Source organism: Oncorhynchus masou, unplaced genomic scaffold, assembly GCF_036934945.1.
Source record: "Oncorhynchus masou masou isolate Uvic2021 unplaced genomic scaffold, UVic_Omas_1.1 unplaced_scaffold_2506, whole genome shotgun sequence".
NCBI lineage: Eukaryota > Metazoa > Chordata > Actinopteri > Salmoniformes > Salmonidae > Oncorhynchus > Oncorhynchus masou.
This window is the reverse complement of record NW_027008957.1, coordinates 39286-62882: the sequence shown is the minus strand read 5'-3', so window position 1 is coordinate 62882 and position 23597 is coordinate 39286. Positions and strand designations below refer to the sequence as shown.

Genomic DNA, 23597 nt, shown 5'->3' with positions numbered 1-23597 from the left:
TCCAAAAGTTCAAACACTCAACCCCCTCCAGTTGAACCAGGCCCCTAGACATCAATCACCATGACTACTTCAAAGGATGCAATATAGATATATAGATATAAAATAACACACCCCCTCTAACAGAAGTTGAAAGTAAGTGTGTAGGCGAATGCACTTACAGAATGGATGTTGAAAATGTGGCGCACATTTCTCGGCAACATTAGAAGTCTGGTAAAAGTATTGATTTGAAGGAAAGACGAGCAGATTCTGGTAAGTCTAGAGGCAACATACAAACTATTATAAAGTTAGGTCGTCATCAGACATTTAATAGTTAAGATTAGGTTTGATCTATGATCACTGATCATCATGTGTGTAGTGCTGGGGAGCGCGAGGGAGCACTTTCACTTTGAGAATACACAAAGAAAATATTCTGATCAATTCTAAATAAATTATATTTAATGACCTGGTAAATGGTAACGTTATTGTTACAAAAAATATTCATTTCTAGTAAGATTTTAGGACGGTTAGCTGAAGATGAATAGTTTTAAAAAAAAACAACAGTTGTAGGGTGGATTTTATCCATCTTCTAAAACAGGGCTCTCCGTTCCTGTTCCTGGAGAGATACCATCCTGTAGGTTTTCATTACTATTCAAAACTAGCAGTCCTGATTAAAATAATGAGTTGGTTTATAATATAAATCATGCTATTTACAACTGGGATTAGAGTGAAACCCACCGGAGGGTAGCGCTCCAGAAACAGGGCTGGAGAGACCTGTAATGAAAGACTATTCAATAGAATACATATGTCCATACAAACGTTGATGTAATAAATTATGACGTCATTTACATAGTTTGCTGTGCTCCCTCACCTAAAAAAAATACATCACTGCTTATCATGCCGACCGACCTGATGGCCTCCGTTGAAAATGTTGTAAAAAATATCAGGCCGAGGCTACATTCTCTGTCCTGCTACTGGTAGGACTATAACATTATGTGAACTGATCTGAACAGGTTTAGACTGGTCATCTATGATATGTAGGTTATATACAGTACATTATCTGTCCTGCTACTGGTAGGACTATAACATTATGTGAACTGATCTGGAACAGGTTTAGACTGGTCATCTATGATATGTAGGTTATATACAGTACATTATCTGTCCTGCTACTGGTAGGACTATAACATTATGTGAACTGATCTGAACAGGTTTAGACTGGTCATCTATGATATGTAGGTTATATACAGTACATTATCTGTCCTGCTACTGGTAGGACTATAACATTATGTGAACTGATCTGAACAGGTTTAGACTGGTCATCTATGATATGTAGGTTATATACAGTACATTATCTGTCCTGCTACTGGTAGGACTATAACATTATGTGAACTGATCTGAACAGGTTTAGACTGGTCATCTATGATATGTAGGTTATATACAGTACATTATCTGTCCTGCTACTGGTAGGACTATAACATTATGTGAAGTGATCTGAACAGGTTTAGACTGGTCATCTATGATATGTAGGTTACATACAGTACATTCTCTGTCCTGCTACTGGTAGGACTATAACATTATGTGAATTGATCTGAACAGGTTTAGACTGGTCATCTATGATATAGATGACCTAGTCTACTTTACATAATATAACATCTACATATCACTAACAACCCACTACTATACATTATAACCTAGTCTACTTTACATAATATAAATCTATTACTTGATGCATAAAACCTTTCTGACAGGATCAATGATTTCCTCCTCAGATCAATCATGTCCGTTTTAGCCCTTCTGTCTACATTCTCAGATACATTTAGAAAATAACAGATTGAAAGACAATAAATTGCCCACCTTTAAATAATAAAATAAGAGTTTGTTCAGCCACTTTTAATGAATAAAAATAAGTGTGAGACATGGCCTTATCTTGCTGTACTCTCTATAACTACCTTAACAAACAGTGACTTATTATTATTATTATTATTATTGTTGTTGTACTGTCTATAACTACCTTAACAAACAGTGACTTATTATTATTATTATTATTGTTGTTGCTGTACTGTCTATAACAACCTTAACAAACAGTGACTTATTATTATTGTTGTTGTTGTACTGTCTATAACTACCTTAACAAACAGTGACTTATTATTATTATTATTATTATTATTATTATTATTATTGTTGCTGTACTGTCTATAACTACCTTAACAAACAGTGACTTATTATTATTATTATTATTATTATTATTATTATTATTATTGTTGCTGTACTGTCTATAACTACCTTAACAAACAGTGACTTATTATTATTATTATTGTTGTTGTTGTACTGTCTAGAACTACCTTAACAAACAGTGACTTATTATTATTATCATTATTATTGTTGCTGTACTGTCTATAACTACCTTAACAAACAGTGACTTATTATTATTATTATTATTGTTGCTGTACTGTCTATAACTACCTTAACAAACAGTGACTTATTATTATTATTGTTGCTGTACTGTCTATAACTACCTTAACAAACAGTGACTTATTATTATTACAGACAGTTACCATGGAGATGAAATGTCACTACATGTTCATGTGTTGCATTAAATCACCTGACTGTTTCTATGTCTGTTTGTAAATGTTTTATTTCTCAAAGAGGTAATGAATAAATGAGAACAATTGACATTCAAAAATTACTGTGTTCACCACAACCAACATGTTGGATCTCTGTTTAGTTGTCACTGTGTTAACCACAACCAACATGTTGGATCTCTGTTTAGTTGTCACTGTGTTAACCACAACCAACATGTTGGATCTCTGTTTAGTTGTCACTGTGTTAACCACAACCAACATGTTGGATCTCTGTTAGTTGTCACTGTGTTAACCACAACCAACATGTTGGATCTCTGTTTAGTTGTCACTGTGTTAACCACAACCAACATGTTGGATCTCTGTTTAGTTGTCACTGTGTTAACCACAACCAACACGTTGGATCTTTGTTTAGTTCTCACTGTGTTAACCACAACCAACATGCTGGATCTCTGTTTAGTTGTCACTGTGTTAACCACAACCAACATGTTGGATCTCTGCTTAGTTGTCACTGTGTTAACCACAACCAACATGCTGGATCTCTGTTTAGGGGTCAGTGCTCTAAAATGAGTCTCTCTGGGGAGAGAGAGGAGGGGGCACCGCCTCTAAAATGAGTCTCTCTGGGGAACATGACACCAAAACTAAGAGGTGAGATGACAAAATTGTTTAAGAATGTATATTCTAAAACGTTTTTATATCAGAAAATATTGCTTATGTGTACATTCTATATACTGTAACTATATACTATATACTACATTCTACATACTGTAACTATATACTATATACTACATTCTATATACTGTAACTATATACTATATACTACATTCTATACTGTAACTATATACTATATACTACATTCTATATACTGTAACTATATACTATATACTATATACTAAATACAACATTCTATATACTGTAACTATATACTATATCCTACATTCTATATACTGTAACTATATACTATATACTAAATACTACATTCTATATACTATAACGATATACTATATACTACATTCTATATACTGTAACTATATACTATATACTAAATACTACATTCTATATACTGTAACTATATACTATATACTACATTCTATATACTGTAACTATATACTATATACTAAATACTACATTCTAGATACTGTAACTATATACTACATTCTATATACTGTAACTATATGCTATATACTGCATTCTATATACTGTAACTGTATACTATATACTACATTCTATATACTGTAACTATATACTATATAATATACTATATACTATATACTACATTCTATATACTGTAACTATATACTATATACTATATAAAACTAAGAGGTGAGATGACAACATTGTTTAAGAATGTATATTCTAAAACGTGTTTAAATCAGAAAATGTTGCTTATGTGTACATTCTATATATTGTAACTATATACTATATACTACATTCTATATACTGTCACTATATACTATATACTACATTCTATACACTGTAACTATATACTATATACTACATTCTATATACTGTAACTGCTCTAGATGTTGTTTTGTTTTGTTGTTGATCCATTTCTCATCAAATCAAGTCTGGCTTTTTGAAGTGAAATTTACTTTAGAAGCCTTTATAAAGACTTGAAGTCATTTAATAATTTCTATAAACAATCAAATATAATTTACCAACATTTCTGAAAGTGGACACAGCATTTTGGAATGAAACCCTTCTTATGTTTCCCCATCTGAGCTCAGAGTAGATGAGAGATGTAATGTTTGTCTCTGTTGTGTTGAAGACCAATCCAACAGGAGAGACCAGCCTCCCCTGTTCCCAGCTGTGTGTCCATGAAGAGTGATAAGTCTATGAATCCTCCTCTAACCTTTAGAGAGGGAGACTTTTCTACTGAACAAAGGTAAGAAGAACTCATGGGTCCTGGTCAGTGAGTTAAACAACACTGTCTCTAGTCATTTCTCCTCTCCCATTTTCCCATTTATTGTTGTTGTTTTCATTATCCATAGGCTAATAATTTTGTCCATTTTCATAGTCCTAAAACAACATTAAACAAACACAACGTTCCCTCCCTGTGTGTGTGTATGTGTGTGTGTGTGCGTGTGTGTGTGTGTGTGTGTGTGTGTGTGTGTGTGTGTGTGTGTGTGTGTGTGTGTGTGTGTGTGTGTGTGCGCTCCCTGGATGAGGAGATGTAATCTCTATCCTGATTGTCTAGTCACTTTTACCTTTCACTACATGTACATATTACCTCAACTACCTGGTACCCTGCACATTGACTCAGTACTGGTACTCCTTATAGTCTCATTATTACCTCAACTACCTGGTACCCTGCACATTGACTCAGTACTGGTTCTCCTTATAGTCTCATTATTACCTCAACTACCTGGTACCCTGCACATTGACTCAGTACTGGTACTCCTTATAGTCTCATTATTACCTCAACTACCTGGTACCCTGCACATTGACTCAGTACTGGTACTCCTTATAGTCTCATTATTACCTCAACTACCTGGTACCCTGCACATTGACTCAGTACTGGTACTCCTTATAGTCTCATTATTACCTCAACTACCTGGTACCCTGCACATTGACTCAGTACTGGTTCTCCTTATAGTCTCATTATTACCTCAACTACCTGGTACCCTGCACATTGACTCAGTACTGGTACTCCTTATAGTCTCATTATTACCTCAACTACCTGGTACCATGCACATTGACTCAGTACTGGTACTCCTTATCGTCTCATTATTACCTCAACTACCTGTTACCCTGCACATTGACTCAGTACTGGTTCTCCTTATAGTCTCATTATTACCTCAACTACCTGGTACCCTGCACATTGACTCAGTACTGGTTCTCCTTATAGTCTCATTATTACCTCAACTACCTGGTACCCTGCACATTGACTCAGTACTGGTACTCCTTATAGTCTCATTATTAACTCAACTACCTGGTACCCTGCACATTGACTCAGTACTGGTACTCCTTATAGTGTCATTATTACCTCAACTACCTGGTACCCTGCACATTGACTCAGTACTGGTTCTCCTTATAGTCTCATTATTACCTCAACTACCTGGTACCCTGCACATTGACTCAGTACTGGTACTCCTTATAGTCTCATTATTACCTCAACTACCTGGTACCCTGCACATTGACTCAGTACTGGTACTCCTTATAGTCTCATTATTACCTCAACTACCTGGTACCCTGCACATTGACTCAGTACTGGTACTCCTTATAGTCTCATTATTACCTCAACTACCTGGTACCATGCACATTGACTCAGTACTGGTACTCCTTATCGTCTCATTATTACCTCAACTACCTGGTACCCTGCACATTGACTCAGTACTGGTTCTCCTTATAGTCTCATTATTACCTCAACTACCTGGTACCCTGCACATTGACTCAGTACTGGTACTCCTTATAGTCTCATTATTACCTCAACTACCTGGTACCCTGCACATTGACTCAGTACTGGTACTCCTTATAGTCTCATTATTACCTCAACTACCTGGTACCCTGCACATTGACTCAGTACTGGTACTCCTTATAGTCTCATTATTACCTCAACTACCTGGTACCCTGCACATTGACTCAGTACTGGTTCTCCTTATAGTCTCATTATTACCTCAACTACCTGGTACCCTGCACATTGACTCAGTACTGGTACTCCTTATAGTCTCATTATTACCTCAACTACCTGGTACCATGCACATTGACTCAGTACTGGTACTCCTTATCGTCTCATTATTACCTCAACTACCTGTTACCCTGCACATTGACTCAGTACTGGTTCTCCTTATAGTCTCATTATTACCTCAACTACCTGGTACCCTGCACATTGACTCAGTACTGGTTCTCCTTATAGTCTCATTATTACCTCAACTACCTGGTACCCTGCACATTGACTCAGTACTGGTACTCCTTATAGTCTCATTATTAACTCAACTACCTGGTACCCTGCACATTGACTCAGTACTGGTACTCCTTATAGTGTCATTATTACCTCAACTACCTGGTACCCTGCACATTGACTCAGTACTGGTTCTCCTTATAGTCTCATTATTACCTCAACTACCTGGTACCCTGCACATTGACTCAGTACTGGTACTCCTTATAGTCTCATTATTACCTCAACTACCTGGTACCCTGCACATTGACTCAGTACTGGTACTCCTTATAGTCTCATTATTACCTCAACTACCTGGTACCCTGCACATTGACTCAGTACTGGTACTCCTTATAGTCTCATTATTACCTCAACTACCTGGTACCCTGCACATTGACTCAGTACTGGTACTCCTTATAGTCTCATTATTACCTCAACTACCTGGTACCCTGCACATTGACTCAGTACTGGTTCTCCTTATAGTCTCATTATTACCTCAACTACCTGGTACCCTGCACATTGACTCAGTACTGGTACTCCTTATAGTCTCATTATTACCTCAACTACCTGGTACCCTGCACATTGACTCAGTACTGGTACTCCTTATAGTCTCATTATTACCTCAACTACCTGGTACCCTGCACATTGACTCAGTACTGGTACTCCTTATAGTCTCATTATTACCTCAACTACCTGGTACCCTGCACATTGACTCAGTACTGGTTCTCCTTATAGTCTCATTATTACCTCAACTACCTGGTACCCTGCACATTGACTCAATACTGGTACTCCTTATAGTCTCATTATTGTTCGGCACATGTGAGAAATACAATTTGATTTGAAGCTCATTGGCAGAAACACGTCGTTGGGTGTAATGGTCGTCTCGTGCTGAAGAGATCATGTTCGGATGTTGAAGCACGGTGGCTAGAAAAACTCCCTAGAAAGTTACGAACATAGGAAGAAACCTAGAGAGGAACCAGGCTCTGAGGGGTGACCAGTCCTCTTCTGTCTGTGCTGGGGAGAGATTATAAGAGAACACGGCCATTTAATTCAGATCATTCTTCAAGATGTTGAAATGTTCATAAATGACAAACAATAATCACAGTGGTTATAGAGGGTGCGATTGGTCAGTACTTCAGGAGTAAACCTGCCTCACAATCGCTATTATTTTCGGTACCTCAGGAGTAAATGTCGTTTGGCTTTTCATTGCCGAGCATTCAGAGGTGTTGTCACGACTTCCGCCGATAGTCGGTCCTTCTCCTTGTTCGGGCGGCGTTCCGTCACCGTTCTTCTAGCCATCGACGATCCACTTTTCATTTGTTTTGTCTTGTCTTCCCACACACCTGGTTTCTATTCCATCATTACATGTTGTGTATTTAACCCTCTGTTCCCCCATTGCCTTGTCCGGAATTGTTTATTGTAGTGCTTGTGCACATGATGATGTGTAATGGGTTTTGTTTACCCATTCATTTATTGTTCTGTTTACGGTGGTTTTATGTATTGATCTGCGTCGTTTTAAATCAGTTTTTGCCTGACTTCTCTGCCGCCAGTACACACCACTTAGAGAGAGAGAGAGAGAGGGAGAAGGTAACACATCCGATGAACAGGTCAGAGTTCATATCCTCAGTCAGACCAGTAGAAACTGGATCAGCAGCACTACAAGGTATCACATCTGGTGAACAGGTCAGAGTTTATATCCTCAGTCAGACCAGTAGAAACTGGATCAGCAGCACTACAAGGTATCACGTCTGGTGAACAGGTCAGAGTTCATATCCTCAGTCAGACCAGTAGAAACTGGATCAGCAGCACTACAAGGTATCACGTCTGGTGAACAGGTCAGAGTTCATATCCTCAGTCAAACCAGTAGAAACTGGATCAGCAGCACTACAAGGTATCACGTCTGGTGAACAGGTCAGAGTTCATATCCTCAGTCAGACCAGTAGAAACTGGATCAGCAGCACTACAAGGTATCACGTCTGGTGAACAGGTCAGAGTTCATATCCTCAGTCAAACCAGTAGAAACTGGATCAGAAGCACTACAAGGTATCACGTCTGGTGAACAGGTCAGAGTTCATATCCTCAGTCAGACCAGCAGAAACTGGATCAGCAGCACTACAAGGTATCACGTCTGGTGAACAGGTCAGAGTTCATATCCTCAGTCAGACCAGCAGAAACTGGATCAGCAGCACTACAAGGTATCACGTCTGGTGAACAGGTCAGAGTTCATATCCTCAGTCAAACCAGTAGAAACTGGATCAGCAGCACTACAAGGTATCACGTCAGGTGGAGCATGTATCAATACTGATAGGATCTAAAGAAGGGGATCGCTGCTCTCAGATCAGTTTTCTCCATTCAAATCTTTCCTTAATGTAAGAATATTTTGCAGATAAATACACAACGCAGAGTTTGAGAGTTTAGGAGGACGAGAGGACTGGAGCACTAATTTTTTTATTTATTTCACCTTTATTTAACCAGGTAGGCTAGTTGAGAACAAGTTCTCATTTACAACTGCGACCTGGCCAAGATAAAGCATAGCAGTGTGAACAGACAACACAGAGTACACATGGAGTAAACAATTAACAAGTCAATAACACAGTAGGAAAAAAAGGGAGTCTATATACAATGTGTGCAAAAGGCATGAGGAGGTACTAATTCAATATTGCAGATTAACACTGGATTGATAAATAATCATGTACAGGTAGAGATATTGGTGTGCAAATGAGCAGAAAAGTAAATAAATAAAAACTGTGGGGATGAGGTAGGTAATGGTCAATAGGGAATTGTAAATAGGAGTTGGGTTTCAGTTCAACATCTGTTAGAATCTGTGGAATGTCACTCCTGAACTCAGAGCGACATGTGCTACGTGGGCCACGTTGTCATTGGTCTGTACATTGAGTCGAGAGCAGGATACAACGGCCATTGGCCAATTTGTCCTGCAAGGACTTCTGATTGGTCAACCCCGGGCTAGGGTGGGGGGTTATAAATGGCATCCTGTTCCTTTGTTCAGTGGAGTAAAGCTGAGGACAGGGGACTTCTGATTGGTCAACCCCAGGCTAGGGTGGGGGGTTATAAATGGCATCCTGTTCCTTTGTTCAGTGGAGTAAAGCTGAGGACAGGGGACTTCTGATTGGTCAACCCCAGGCTAGGGTGGGGGGTTATAAATGGCATCCTGTTCCTTTGTTCAGTGGAGAAAAGCTGAGGACAGGGGACTTCTGATTGGTCAACCCCAGGCTAGGGTGGGGGGTTATAAATGGCATCCTGTTCCTTTGTTCAGTGGAGAAAAGCTGAGGACAGGGGACTTCTGATTGGTCAACCCCAGGCTAGGGTAGGGTGGGGGTTATAAATGGCATCCGGTTCCTTTGTTCAGTGGAGTAAAGCTGAGGACAGGGGACTTCTGATTGGTCAACCCCAGGCTAGGGTGGGGGGTTATAAATGGCATCCTGTTCCTTTGTTCAGTGGAGTAAAGCTGAGGACAGGGGACTTCTGATTGGTCAACCCCAGGCTAGGGTGGGTCAGAAGATCAGAACAATTTCCTCCCAGCTTAACATCTTGATTTGTCCTCTCTGAATTAACCTCTTCTTCTCTTCTTTGTGTTGGAGTTTGTGTTATTGAAGAATAACATAATTTGTTAACATTAACATTATAATTAGTTCACAATACTGACCCCAGATCAGCTTCTATTAGCACCTATGGCTGCAGATATTGAGGCGGCTTATTTTAATGCTGACACATAAAACATCTCAGATTTAGCACGTCATTGCGCACATGTTATAAAATATATTGAGAAAAATTACAGACAGTAGCCTTAAAGTAGCAAAATAGAACTCAATATATTGAACATGGAATATATTTCAATGTGATTGAAATAGTCCTAAAGCCTGATGTTTATATTTTAATGCTCATCTTGGTTTTCATGTAAAGACAATGTGTACATCCCTTGTTTGAATCAGTTGTCAACTTTGTATTTGTAGTCAACTTTCTGAATTTGTCGGAGGTCACAGAGAGACGGATAAACCATGTGATTCTATGTTTAGCAGAGATCTTCTGTGCATAAAGTCACGTGGAAGAAAACATCTAACGACTCACAGCTGTTCTAGTGGTCTGAGGCAGGTGTTAGATTACTCAGCTGTTCTAGTGGTCTAAGGCAGGTGTTAGATTACTCAGCTGTTCTAGTGGTCTGAGGCAGGTGTTAGATTACTCAGATGTTCTAGTGGTCTGAGGCAGGTGTTAGATTACGCAGCTGTTCTAGTGGTCTGAGGCAGGTGTTAAATTACTCAGCTGTTCTAGTGGTCTGAGGCAGGTGTTAGATTACTCAGCTGTTCTAGTGGTCTGAGACAGGTGTTAGATTACTCAGCTGTTCTAGTGGTCTGAGGCAGGTGTTAGATTACTCAGATGTTCTAGTGGTCTGAGGCAGGTGTTAGATTACGCAGCTGTTCTAGTGGTCTGAGGCAGGTGTTAGATTACTCAGCTGTTCTAGTGGTCTGAGGCAGGTGTTAGATTACTCAGCTGTTCTAGTGGTCTGAGGCAGGTGTTAGATTACTCAGCTGTTCTAGTGGTCTGAGGCAGGTGTTAGATTACTCAGCTGTTCTAGTGGTCTGAGACAGGTGTTAGATTACTCAGCTGTTCTAGTGGTCTGAGGCAGGTGGTAGATTACTCAGCTGTTCTAGTGGTCTGAGGCAGGTGTTAGATTACTCAGCTGTTCTAGTGGTCTGAGGCAGGTGTTAGATTACTCAGCTGTTCTAGTGGTCTGAGGCAGGAGGTGGTAGATTACTCAGCTGTTCTAGTGGTCTGAGCCAGGAGGTGGTAGATTACTCAGCTGTTCTAGTGGTCTGAGGCAGGTGTAAGATTACTCAGCTGTTCTAGTGGTCTGAGGCAGGTGTTAGATTACTCAGCTGTTCTAGTGGTCTGAGGCAGGTGTTAGATTACTCAGCTGTTCTAGTGGTCTGAGGCAGGTGTTAGATTACTCAGCTGTTCTAGTGGTCTGAGGCAAGTGTTAGATTACTCAGCTGTTCTAGTGGTCTGAGGCAGGTGGTAGATTACTCAGCTGTTCTAGTGGTCTGAGGCAGGTGTTAGATTACTCAGCTTTTGTAGTGGTCTGAGGCAGGTGTTAGATTACTCAGCTGTTCTAGTGGTCTGAGACAGGTGGTAGATTACTCAGCTGTTCTAGTGGTCTGAGGCAGGTGTTAGATTACTCAGCTGTTCTAATGGTCTGAGGCAGGTGTTAGATTACTCAGCTGTTGTAGTGGTCTGAGGCAGGTGTTAGATTACTCAGCTGTTCTAGTGGTCTGAGGCAGGTGTAAGATTACTCAGCTGTTCTAGTGGTCTGAGGCAGGTGTTAGATTACTCAGCTGTTCTAATGGTCTGAGACAGGTGTTAGATTACTCAGCTGTTCTAGTGGTCTGAGGCAGGTGGTAGATTACTCAGCTGTTCTCGTGGTCTGAGTCAGGTGTTAGATTACTCAGCTGTTCTAATGGTCTGAGGCAGGTGTTGGATTACTCAGCTGTTGTAGTGGTCTGAGGCAGGTGTTAGATTACTCAGCTGTTCTAGTGGTCTGAGGCAGGTGGTAGATTACTCAGCTGTTCTAATGGTCTGAGGCAGGTGTTAGATTACTCAGCTGTTGTAGTGGTCTGAGACAGGTGGTAGATTACTCAGCTGTTCTAGTGGTCTGAGGCAGGTGTAAGATTACTCAGCTGTTCTAGTGGTCTGAGGCAGGTGTTAGATTACTCAGCTGTTCTAGTGGTCTGAGGCAGGTGTAAGATTACTCAGCTGTTCTATTGGTCTGAGGCAGGTGTTAGATTACTCTGCTGTTCTAGTGGTCTGAGACAGGTGTTAGATTACTCAGCTGTTCTAGTGGTCTGAGACAGGTGTTAGATTACTCAGCTGTTCTAGTGGTCTGAGGCAGGTGTTAGATTACTCACCTGTTCTAGTGGTCTGAGGCAGGTGTTAGATTACTCAGCTGTTCTAGTGGTCTGAGACAGGTGGTAGATTACTCAGCTGTTCTAGTGGTCTGAGGCAGGTGTTAGATTACTCAGCTGTTCTAGTGGTCTGAGGCAGGTGTTAGATTACTCAGCTGTTCTAGTGGTCTGAGGCAGTTTTTAGATTACTCAGCTGTTCTAGTGGTCTGAGGCAGGTGTTAGATTACTCAGCTGTTCTAGTGGTCTGAGACAGGTGTAAGATTACTCAGCTGTTCCAGTGGTCTGAGACAGGTGTTAGATTACTCAGCTGTTCTAGTGGTCTGAGGCAGGTGTTAGATTACTCAGCTGTTCTAGTGGTCTGAGGCAGGTGTAAGATTACTCAGCTGTTCTAGTGGTCTGAGGCAGGTGTTAGATTACTCAGCTGTTCTAGTGGTCTGAGGCAGGTGTTAGATTACTCAGCTGTTCTAGTGGTCTGAGGCAGGTGGTAGATTACTCAGCTGTTCTAGTGGTCTGAGGCAGGTGGTAGATTACTCAGCTGTTCTAGTGGTCTGAGTCAGGTGGTAGATTACTCAGCTGTTCTAGTGGTCTGAGTCAGGTGTTAGATTACTCAGCTGTTCTAGTGGTCTGAGGCAGGTGTTAGATTACTCAGCTGTTCTAGTGGTCTGAGGCAGGTGTTAGATTACTCAGCTGTTCTAGTGGTCTGAGGCAGGTGTTAGATTACTCAGCTGTTCTAGTGGTCTGAGACAGGTGTTAGATTACTCAGCTGTTCTAGTGGTCTGAGGCAGGTGTTAGAATACAAGCGTTTTCAATTGTAATGTTAATAATATTACATACTGATGTCACTGTATTGAATTATTGTTTTTAAATATTTAAATATTTATCATTTGTACAGTTCTTTATTTCAAATGCATTTATTTGTTACATTTGACTGAATAAAACCAGCAGTACTACTGATTCCTCTGAGAGTGGGGCAGATATATATTATTACTGTATAAAACCTAGCAGTACTACTGATTTCACTGAGAGTGAGTCAGATATATATTATTACTGTGTAAAACCTAGCAGTACTACTGATTTCTCTGAGTGAGGCAGATATATATTATTAATGTGTAAAACCAGCAGTACTACTGATTATTCTGAGAGTGAGGCAGATATATATTATTACTGTATAAAACCTAGCAGTACTACTGATTTCTCTGAGAGTGAGACAGATATATATTATTACTGGTTAAAACCTAGCAGTACTACTGATTTCTCTGAGAGTGAGGCAGATATATATTATTACTGTGTAAAACCTAGCAGTACTACTGATTTCTCTGAGAGTGAGACAGATATATATTATTACTGTATAAAACGTAGCAGTACTACTGATTTCTCTGAGAGTGAGGCAGATATATATTATTACTGTATAAAACCTAGCAGTACTACTGATTTCTCTGAGAGTGAGGCAGATATATATTATTACTGTCACGAGTCCGACCGAGGGCGGTTCCCTTTCCCGGGCGGGTGGCGCTCGGCGGTCGTCGTCACCGGCCTATTAGCTGCCACTGATTGTCTTTCCTCCCCCTCTTTGTATGTTTAGTGGTAGCACCTGTTTATGTTTAATTAGTTTGTCTTTATTAGACAGCCGGCCCGCCTGGTTGTTGTGCGGGATTATTTCAATGTAACCTTCGGCTCTGTTGTAGAGGTACGTGTTAGAACTTGGTCGTGTTTTTTCGTTGTACATTTTGATTCCCTGTGTTTGGGAACGTACCTATTGTGAGCACCCTGTGGTGCGTTGGTGCTATTAAAGACGCACAGCATTGAACTCTCTGTCTCCTGCTTTTGACTCCACACCCACGACACCCGGAGCATTACAATTACTGTGTAAAACTTAGCAGTACTACTGATTTCACTGAGAGTGAGGCAGATATATATTATTACTGTGTAAAACCTAGCAGTACTACTGATTTCACTGAGAGTGAGGCAGATATATATTATTACTGTGTAAAACCTAGCAGTACTACTGATTTCACTGAGAGTGAGGCAGATATATATTATTACTGTGTAAAACCAGCAGTACTACTGATTTCACTGAGAGTGAGGCAGATATATATTATTACTGTGTAAAACGTAGCAGTACTGCTGATTTCTCTGAGAGTGAGGCAGATATATATTATTACTGTATAAAACGTAGCAGTACTACTGATTTCTCTGAGAGTGAGGCAGATATATATTATTACTGTGTAAAACCTATCAGTACTACTGATTTCACTGAGAGTGAGGCAGATATATATTATTACTGTGTAAAACCAGCAGTACTACTGATTTCACTGAGAGTGAGGCAGATATATATTATTACTGTGTAAAACCTAGCAGTACTGCTGATTTCTCTGAGAGTGAGGCAGATATAGCATTCAGGAAAAAAAACATGATTATTTGTCTCTTTGAAAGGAAACCATCAAGATAGATTTTAAACAAATACATGTCTGTCATTGAACAACCCCATGCCGTAAGTAGATAGTGGAAAAAAACACCAATCTTTTTCATAATTTCTCTAAACAATAAGAGCTAATTTACAAACTTTTCTGAAAATGGATATACAGTGTTTTGGAATGAAACCCTTCAATTGCTTTTAATACCATTAGTTCCCAATAGTTACAATGTTGTATTTTAATTTAAAATATATAATAAAATGCGGAACACCAGGCTGGAAACCACTGATCTGAAACCTTTAGGATGTTCAACAACGCACTGTGGGGGCGCTGTGGGTTCACTGTGGGGACACTGTGGGGTCACTTGGGGGCACTGTGGGGTCACTGTGGGGTCACTGTGGGGTCGCTGTGGGGTCACTGTGGGGTCACTGTGGGGGCGCTGTGGGGGCACTGTGGGGCACTGTGGGGTCACTGTGGGGGCACTGTGGGGACACTGTGGGGACACTTGGGGGCGCTGTGGGGTCACTGTGGGGGCACTTGGGGGTGCTGTAGGGTCACTGTGGGGTCACTGTGGGGTCACTGTGGGGTCACTGTGGGGGCGCTGTGGGGGCACTGTGGGGGCACTGTGGGGTCACTGTGGGGACACTGTGGGGACACTTGGGGGCGCTGTGGGGTCACTGTGGGGGCACTGTGGGGTCACTGTGGGGACACCTGGGGGCGCTGTGGGGTCACTGTGGGGCACTGTGGGGGCACTGTGGGGACACTGTGGGGACACTTGGGGGCGCTGTGGGGTCACTGTGGGGACACCTGGGGGTCACTGTGGGGGCACTGTGGGGACACTGTGGGGACACTTGGGGGCGCTGTGGGGTCACTGTGGGGCACTGTGGGGTCACTGTGGGGGCACTGTGGGGACACTGTGGGGACACTTGGGGGCGCTGTGGGGTCACTGTGGGGGCACTGTGGGGTCACTGTGGGGTCACTGTGGGGGCACTGTGGGGGCACTGTGGGGACACTGTGGGGACACTTGGGGGCGCTGTGGGGTCACTGTGGGGACACCTGGGGCGCTGTGGGGTCACTGTGGGGCGCTGTGGGGTCACTGTGGGGGCACTGTGGGGGCACTGTGGGGTCACTGTGGGGGCACTGTGGGGGCACTGTGGGGACACTGTGGGGACACTTGGGGGCGCTGTGGGGTCACTGTGGGGACACCTGGGGGCGCTGTGGGGTCACTGTGGGGGCACTGTGGGGGCACTGTGGGGTCACTGTGGGGGCACTGTGGGGGCACTGTGGGGACACTGTGGGGACACTTGGGGGCGCTGTGGGGTCACTGTGGGGACACTTGAGGGCACTGTAGGGTCACTGTGGGGACACTGTGTGGACACTGTGTGTTCATTGTGGGGACACTTGGGGTCACTGTGGGGGCACTGGGGGCACTGTGGGGGCACTTGGGGACAATGTGGGGACACGTGGGAACAATGTGGGGACACTTGGGGACAATGTGGGGCGCTGTGGGGACATTGTGGGGACACGGTGGGGACACTTGGGGACACTGTGGGGACAATGTGGGGGCACTTGGGGACACTGTGGGGACACTGCGGGGACACAGTGGGGGCACTTGGGGACCCTGTGGGGACAATGTGGGGACACTTGAGGACACTGTGGGGACAATGTGGAGGCGCTGTGTGGATACTTGGGGACAATGTGGGGACACTTGGGGACACTGTGGGGGCGTTGTGGGGACACTGTGGGGACACTGTGGGGACATTGTGGGGGCGTTGTGGGACACTGTGGGGGCGTTGTGGGGACACTGTGGGGGAGTTGTGGGGACAATGTGGGGACACTGTGGGGTCGCTGTGGGGGCGTTGTGGGGACACTGTGGGGGCGTTGTGGGGACAATGTGGGGACACTGTGGGGTCTTTGTGGGGACACTGTGGGGACAATGTGGGGACAGACATAAATCTCTTGGCATATTTTATTAACTATATATGTTGTCTCTGACCTGGTATCAGTGACGTGACATCATCATCTTTAGTTTTCATTAGACTAGAGACTGAAGGTCTGTCTCTGTTGTGTTGAAGCCCAGTCCATCAGGAGAGACCAGACTCACCCAGCTGTCTGTCCATGAAGAGTGACGGGTCTATGGACCTGTAGTCTACATTAGACTAGAGACTGAAGGTCTGTCTCTGTTGTGTTGAAGCCCAGTCCATCAGGAGAGACCAGACTCACCCAGCTGTCTGTCCATGAAGAGTGACGGGTCTATGGACCTGTAGTCTACATTAGACTAGAGACTGAAGGTCTGTCTCTGTTGTGTTGAAGCCCAGTCCATCAGGAGAGACCAGACTCACCCAGCTGTCTGTCCATGAAGAGTGACGGGTCTATGGACCTGTAGTCTACATTAGACTAGAGACTGAAGGTCTGTCTCTGTTGTGTTGAAGCCCAGTCCATCAGGAGAGACCAGACTCACCCAGCTGTCTGTCCATGAAGAGTGACGGGTCTATGGACCTTTTCTATGATTGTGAAGATGGAGACTAATCACAGAGTAAATACTCCTGGTATATACCAGGTATCTAACTACAGAGTAAATACTCCTGGTATATACCAGGTATCTAACTACAGAGTAAATACTCCTGGTATATACCAGGTATCTAACTACAGAGTAAATACTCCTGGTATATACCAGGTATCTAACTACAGAGTAAATACTCCTGGTATATACCAGGTATCTAAACACAGAGTAAATACTCCTGGTATTGATAGCGTGGTTGTGTTCAAAATGTTAAACACAGGTTCTACAAATCCCAGGGCACAAAACAGACAACGTTTTAAAAATCTAACATTTTTAAAAGGTTGTATTCTGTTAACTCAAACCCAAGTAAAACTGAATGCAAGCTCTTCAACTGATTGCTTCCTGCACCCGCCCACCCGACTAGCATCACTACTCTGGACGGTTCTGACTTAGAATACGTGGACAACTACAAATACCTGGGTGTCTGGTTAGACTGTAAATTCTCCTTCCAGACCCACGTCACCAAAGCCCCATACATTACCCACCACGCGACCTGTATGCTGTTGTTGGCTGGCCCTCGCTACATAGGTAAAGCCACGCCTTATCTCAGCTCACTGGTCACAAACACAGAACATAAAGCCAACACATAAACAAACTTAATCCCAGATATAAATCAAATTGATCACATACACAGGGTTAGCAGATGTTATTGGTCACATACACAGGGTTAGCAGATGTTATTGGTTACATAAACATGGTTAGCAGATGCTATTGGTTACATACACATGGTTAGCAGATGTTATTGGTCACATACACAGGGTTAGCAGATGTTATTGGTTACAAACACATGGTTAGCAGATGTTATTGGTCACATACACAGGGTTAGCAGATGTTATTGGTCACATACACATGGTTATCAGATGTTATTGGTTACAAACAATGGTTAGCAGAAGTTATTGGTCACATACACATGGTTAGCAGATGTCATTGATCACATACACATTGTTAGCAGATGTCATTGGTTACATACACATGGTTAGCAGATGTTATTGGTCACATACACATGGTTAGCAGAAGTTATTTACAATGGCTGCCTTTTTCAGGGGCAGATTTTTACCTTGTCAGCTCAGGGATTCGATCTAGCAACCTTTCGGTTACTGGCCCAACACTCTAACCACGAGGCTACCTGCCACCTCTACACTCTAACCACTAGGCTACCTGCCACCTCTACACTCTAACCACGAGGCTACCTGCTGCCACAGACATACATGGTATCACTTGTTATACATAATTATTATACATAAATCATTGCCAAAAGCACAAGACATACTGTTGCATGTAGGTCTATATTATTTATTGATTGATCATATAGAAATGTAAAACATTATTTTAACTACTACAAAGCAATTACATGTGGCTCAGGGACCACTGACTCACTGCATTATTCTATAGTATTATTAAGACACCTGCTGTTAACTCTTAACTACTGAGGACAGCTCACGAGGTGTCCTAAATATCTACCGACTAGGTGGGACTAGAGACTTCATGCATAGCTTTAATTTATAACCATAAGTGTAAAATGTCTTTATTCTCAGCACTTATACGACCAATGTTCTACTCTGAGACACTTTGGCCATATGGTCCCAGATCTCAACATATTGTTATAAAAAAGTAGCCAGATCCTTTTCACTCTCTATCCTTGTTTCATTTTGTGTTTCACCGAATTCATCATCGAGACGAGGGACAGACGAACGACCTGCTAACTAACCAAGCGATTCGGTACAGCTCGGTAAACTAGCTAGCTACTCTACCAGCAGCATCCTAGTTATCCTAGCTAGTCGGTACAGCTCATGGCTTAGCTAGCTACTCTACCAGCAGCATCCTAGTTACCATAGCTACCACTACATCATCACCGGCTGTCTGCATTTCTTGTGGACCGATGGAGCTCCCCGGTTGTTTCTTCCACCTGTTAAATCCCGGTGAGGCTTCTCCCTCTCTCATTGACGGATGCTGTCTACCTCTGTCCGGTTCTCCTCTCTTCACTAGATGGACGGTAACTTTAGTGTTTAACCCGTCTGTGTCCAAGGACCGAACTTTTGAATATTATTTTCAGGGCGCCTCAATAGCAGGTATTGAACACCGGGTAAATAATCACTAGTCAGAACCTCAACCTCAGTAGACATTCATAATAAAAATCATCTTAATATCTGATATTGTGAGTAAACAACCTCGAGAGTGCGTCTTCCAGCCCTCTAATAAATTACATCATTCAACCCTCCCGGTTAGTAAACTTACCTCAACATCCCCCGGAGAAGGCAGAATAACGACACCAGCCTTTTAGCGGGGCTGACAGACTGACTACAACGCTCGCGACGCTAAATTCATTTCGTTATTAAAAATGACACACTGCTCGCGCCATTAACTAACGTCTGGAAGTCAGTTCTATTTGTGAAACTCTTCTTATGTTTCCCCATCTGAGCTCAGAGTAGATGAGAGATGTAATGTTTGTCTCTGTTGTGTTGAAGACCAATCCAGCAGGAGAGACCAGCCTCCCCTGTTCCCAGCTGTGTGTCCATGAAGAGTGACCGGTCTATGGATCAACCTATATACTTTAGAGAGGGAGACTTTTCTACTGAACAAAGGTAAGAAGAACTCATGGGTCCTGGTCAGTGAGTTAAACAACACTGTCTCTAGTCATTTCTCCTCTCCCATTTTCCCATTTATTGTTGTTGTTTTCATAATCCATAGGCTCATCCTTTTGTCCATTTCCATAGTCCTAATACAATATTAAACCAACACAACATTCCCTCCCTGTGTGTGTGTGTGTGTGTGTGTGTGTGTGTGTGTGTGTGTGTGTGTGTGTGTGTGTGTGTGTGTGTGTGTGTGTGTGTGTGTGTGTGTGTGTGTGTGTGTGTGTGTGTGTGTGTGTGTGTGTGTGTGTGTGTGTGTGTGTGTGTGTGCACGTGTACTCCCTGGATGAGGAGATGTAATCACATGTTTTGTCCACAGAAACCGACAGGAGAGATCAGAGTCAGAGATTCTCAGTGGTCGGTCTTCCCAGAGTCATCAAACAGACCTGGACTCCATATTCAGTGTATGTGGTCCTGTTATGTGCATTTGTTTTTGTTTACCTCAAGTAAAGTTGATCTGTCAATCATTCATTAATGAGAAAGCATTTATTCTCTTGCTTAACTTATTTACTTTATTTGTTTCAGATGCTTGAAGAGAAAATTATTAGATTTGTGAAGAACGAGCTGAAGATGTTCAAGAGGATTCTTAGTCCAGAACTCCCAGAAGGCATTGAGAGTCAGAAGCAGGATAAGGAGGTGGTGGATGCTGAAGATGAGAAGCAGGAGAGCAGTGCCAGAGAGGGGGCTCTGAAGATCACACTGCACATCCTGAGGAAAATGAACCAGAAGGAGCTTGCTGACACACTGGAGAAAAGTAGGATCTGTCTGCCTCATGTTGAATGCTGTTTTATAACATTTAAAAGCTGTAACTAAAGTACAGCTAAAGTAGCTGTGTAACTCAATGATATTGTAGCAGCCTTAACACAACACCTAGTGACCTCATCAAGTAGCAGCAGGGATGTGTTGTGGTGATTAATTTAGAGAGAGACAGAGAGAGAGAGAGGGAGACAGAGAGACAACATTAATTATACCATCAATAATACCAAAAATAATATAATCAGTCACACCAGTCTGTAATGCATTATGAAAACGTTTACAGATTTAGTTAGTTAATGAAGTTACCATCATGAATCAAATCAAATCAAATGTATTTATATAGCACTTCGTACATCAGCTGATATCTCAAAATGCTGTACAGAAACCCAGCCTAAAACCCCAACAGCAAGCAATGCAGGTGTAGAAGCACAGTGGCTAGGAAAAACTCCTTAGAAAGGCCAAAACCTAGGAAGAAACCTAGAGAGGAACCAGGCTATGTGGGGTGGCCAGTCCTCTTCTGGCTGTGCCGGGTGGAGATTATAACAGAACATGGCCAAGATGTTCAAATGTTCATAAATGACCAGCATGGTCCAATAATAATAAGGCAGAACAGTTGAAACTGGAGCAGCAGCACGGCCAGGTGGACTGGGGACAGCAAGGAGTCATCATGTCAGGTAGTCCTGAGGCATGGTCCTAGGGCTCAGGGCCTCCGAGAGAGAGAAAGAAAGAAAGAAAGAAAGAGAGAAATAGAGAATTAGAGAGAGAGCACACTTACATTCACACAGGACACCGAATAGGACAGGAGAAGTACTCCAGATATAACTGACCCTAACCCCCCGACACATAAACTACTGCAGCATAAATACTGGAGGCTGAGACAGGAGGGGTAAGGATGAAAACAGTTACACATTTATACAGTCAGTTAAGATAATAAATTATTATAATTTAAAACTTTATAACAGTCCTTCAATACTGTAGACATTAAAAAAGACGTAATATTAATATCCTCTGTGTTATTTTTAGATTCAGATGATCCTGATGTGATTTGCCAACGTGAACTCAAATCTAATCTAAAGAAGAAGTTTCAATGTGTATTTGAGGGAATCGCTAAACAAGGAAACCCAACACTTCTCAATAAGATCTACACAGAGCTCTACATCACAGAGGGTGGAACAGGAGAGGTCAATAATGAACATGAACTGAGACAGATTGAGACAACAACCAGGAAACAAACAAGACCAGAGACTGCAATCAAATGTAACGACATCTTCAAACCCTTAACTGGACAAGACAAACTTATCAGAACTGTGCTGACAAAGGGAATCGCTGGCATTGGAAAAACAGTCTCTGTGCAGAAGTTCATTCTGGACTGGGCTGAAAGAAAAGCAAATCAGGATGTCCAATTTGTATTTTCATTCCCTTTCCGGGAGCTGAATTTGATGAAAGAGGACAAACACACTTTGGTTGATCTTCTTAATCACTTCTCAATGGAAACGAAACAATCAAGAATCTCCAACTATGACAAGTACAAAGTTCTGTTCATCTTTGATGGTCTGGATGAGTGCCGACTGCCCCTAGACTTCCAGAAGAACAAGATCTGTTGGGACGTCACAGAGTCAACCTCAGTGGATGTTCTGCTGACAAATCTCATCAAGGGAAATCTGCTTCCCTCTGCTCTCATCTGGATAACTACCCGACCTGCAGCAGCCAATAAGATCCCTTCAGGGTGTGTTGACCAGGTGACAGAGGTACGAGGGTTCAATGACCCACAGAAGGAGGAGTACTTGAGGAAGAGATTGAGTGATGAGGACCTGGCCAGCAGAATCATCTCACACATTAAGACATCAAGGAGCCTCCACATCATGTGCCATATTCCAGTCTTCTGTTGGATTTCTGCAATAGTCCTTGAACACATGCTGAAACATAAGAGAGAAGAGATGCCCAAGACTCTGACTGAGATGTACACACACCTTGTGGTGTTTCATACCAAACAGAAGAATGAAAAGTATCTTGGGAAAGAAGAGACAGATCCACACTGGAATAAAGAGAGCATTCTGTCACTGGGAAAACTGGCTTTTCAACAGCTTGTGAAGGGCAATCTGATTTTCTATGAAGAAGACCTGAAAGAGGCTGGCATTAATGTCAATGAAGCCTCAGTGTACTCAGGATTGTGCACACAGCTCTTTAAAGAGGAATGTGTGCTGTACCAGGACAAGGTGTACTGCTTTGTTCATCTGAGCATTCAGGAGTTTCTGGCTGCTGTATATGTGTTCCTCTCATTCATCAACAACAATGAGAATCTAATGGACAAACTGCAAACAAAAGACGAGTCTTCAGTTACTGTCTACAAGAGTGCTGTGGATAAAGCCTTACAAAGTGAGACGGGAAACCTGGACCTTTTCCTCCGCTTCCTTCTGGGCCTCTCACTGCAGTCCAATCAGAAGCACTTACGAGGTCTACTGACAAAGACAAGAAGCAGCTCACAGAGCCATGAAGAAACAGTCAAGTACATCAAGGAGAAGATCAGGGAGAATCCCTCTCCAGAGAGGAGCATCAATCTGTTCCACTGTCTGAATGAACTGAATGACCATTCTCTAGTGGAGGAGATCCAAAGATACCTGAGATCAGGAAGTCTCTCAGAAGACAAACTGTCACCTGCACAGTGGTCAGCTCTGGTCTTTGTGTTGCTGACTTCAGAAAAGGAGCTGGATGTGTTTGACCTGAAGAAATACTCCAGATCAGAGGAAGGTCTTCTGAGGCTGCTGCCAGTGGTCAAAGCCTCCAGAGCTGCTCTGTGAGTAAATAAAATGACATTTAAGTATTAATCATCAGGAATAAATAAAGGAATGAATAAATATTCAGTTTAGAGAAAAATGTTTTTTATAAT

General features: G+C 42.4%; 1 protein-coding gene across 2 annotated transcripts in view; it reads left to right on the top strand.

Moving 5' to 3' along the window:
- Positions 1–145: 145 nt before the first annotated feature.
- Positions 146–23597, top strand: part of LOC135533609 (NLR family CARD domain-containing protein 3-like) — a 54676-nt gene continuing 31224 nt past the window's right edge. Inside the window, exons 1-7 of one of the 2 annotated variants that reach the window (XM_064960898.1) lie at positions 146–249; positions 3106–3203; positions 4324–4440; positions 19790–19906; positions 20274–20358; positions 20480–20708; positions 21734–23504. In XM_064960898.1, coding sequence (XP_064816970.1) covers positions 3166–3203; positions 4324–4440; positions 19790–19906; positions 20274–20358; positions 20480–20708; positions 21734–23504 — 2357 coding nt within the window. In that variant the 5' untranslated portion in view covers positions 146–249; positions 3106–3165. The remainder of the gene's footprint in view (positions 250–3105; positions 3204–4323; positions 4441–19789; positions 19907–20273; positions 20359–20479; positions 20709–21733; positions 23505–23597) is intronic. The other variant, XM_064960899.1, reaches the window with a different exon arrangement.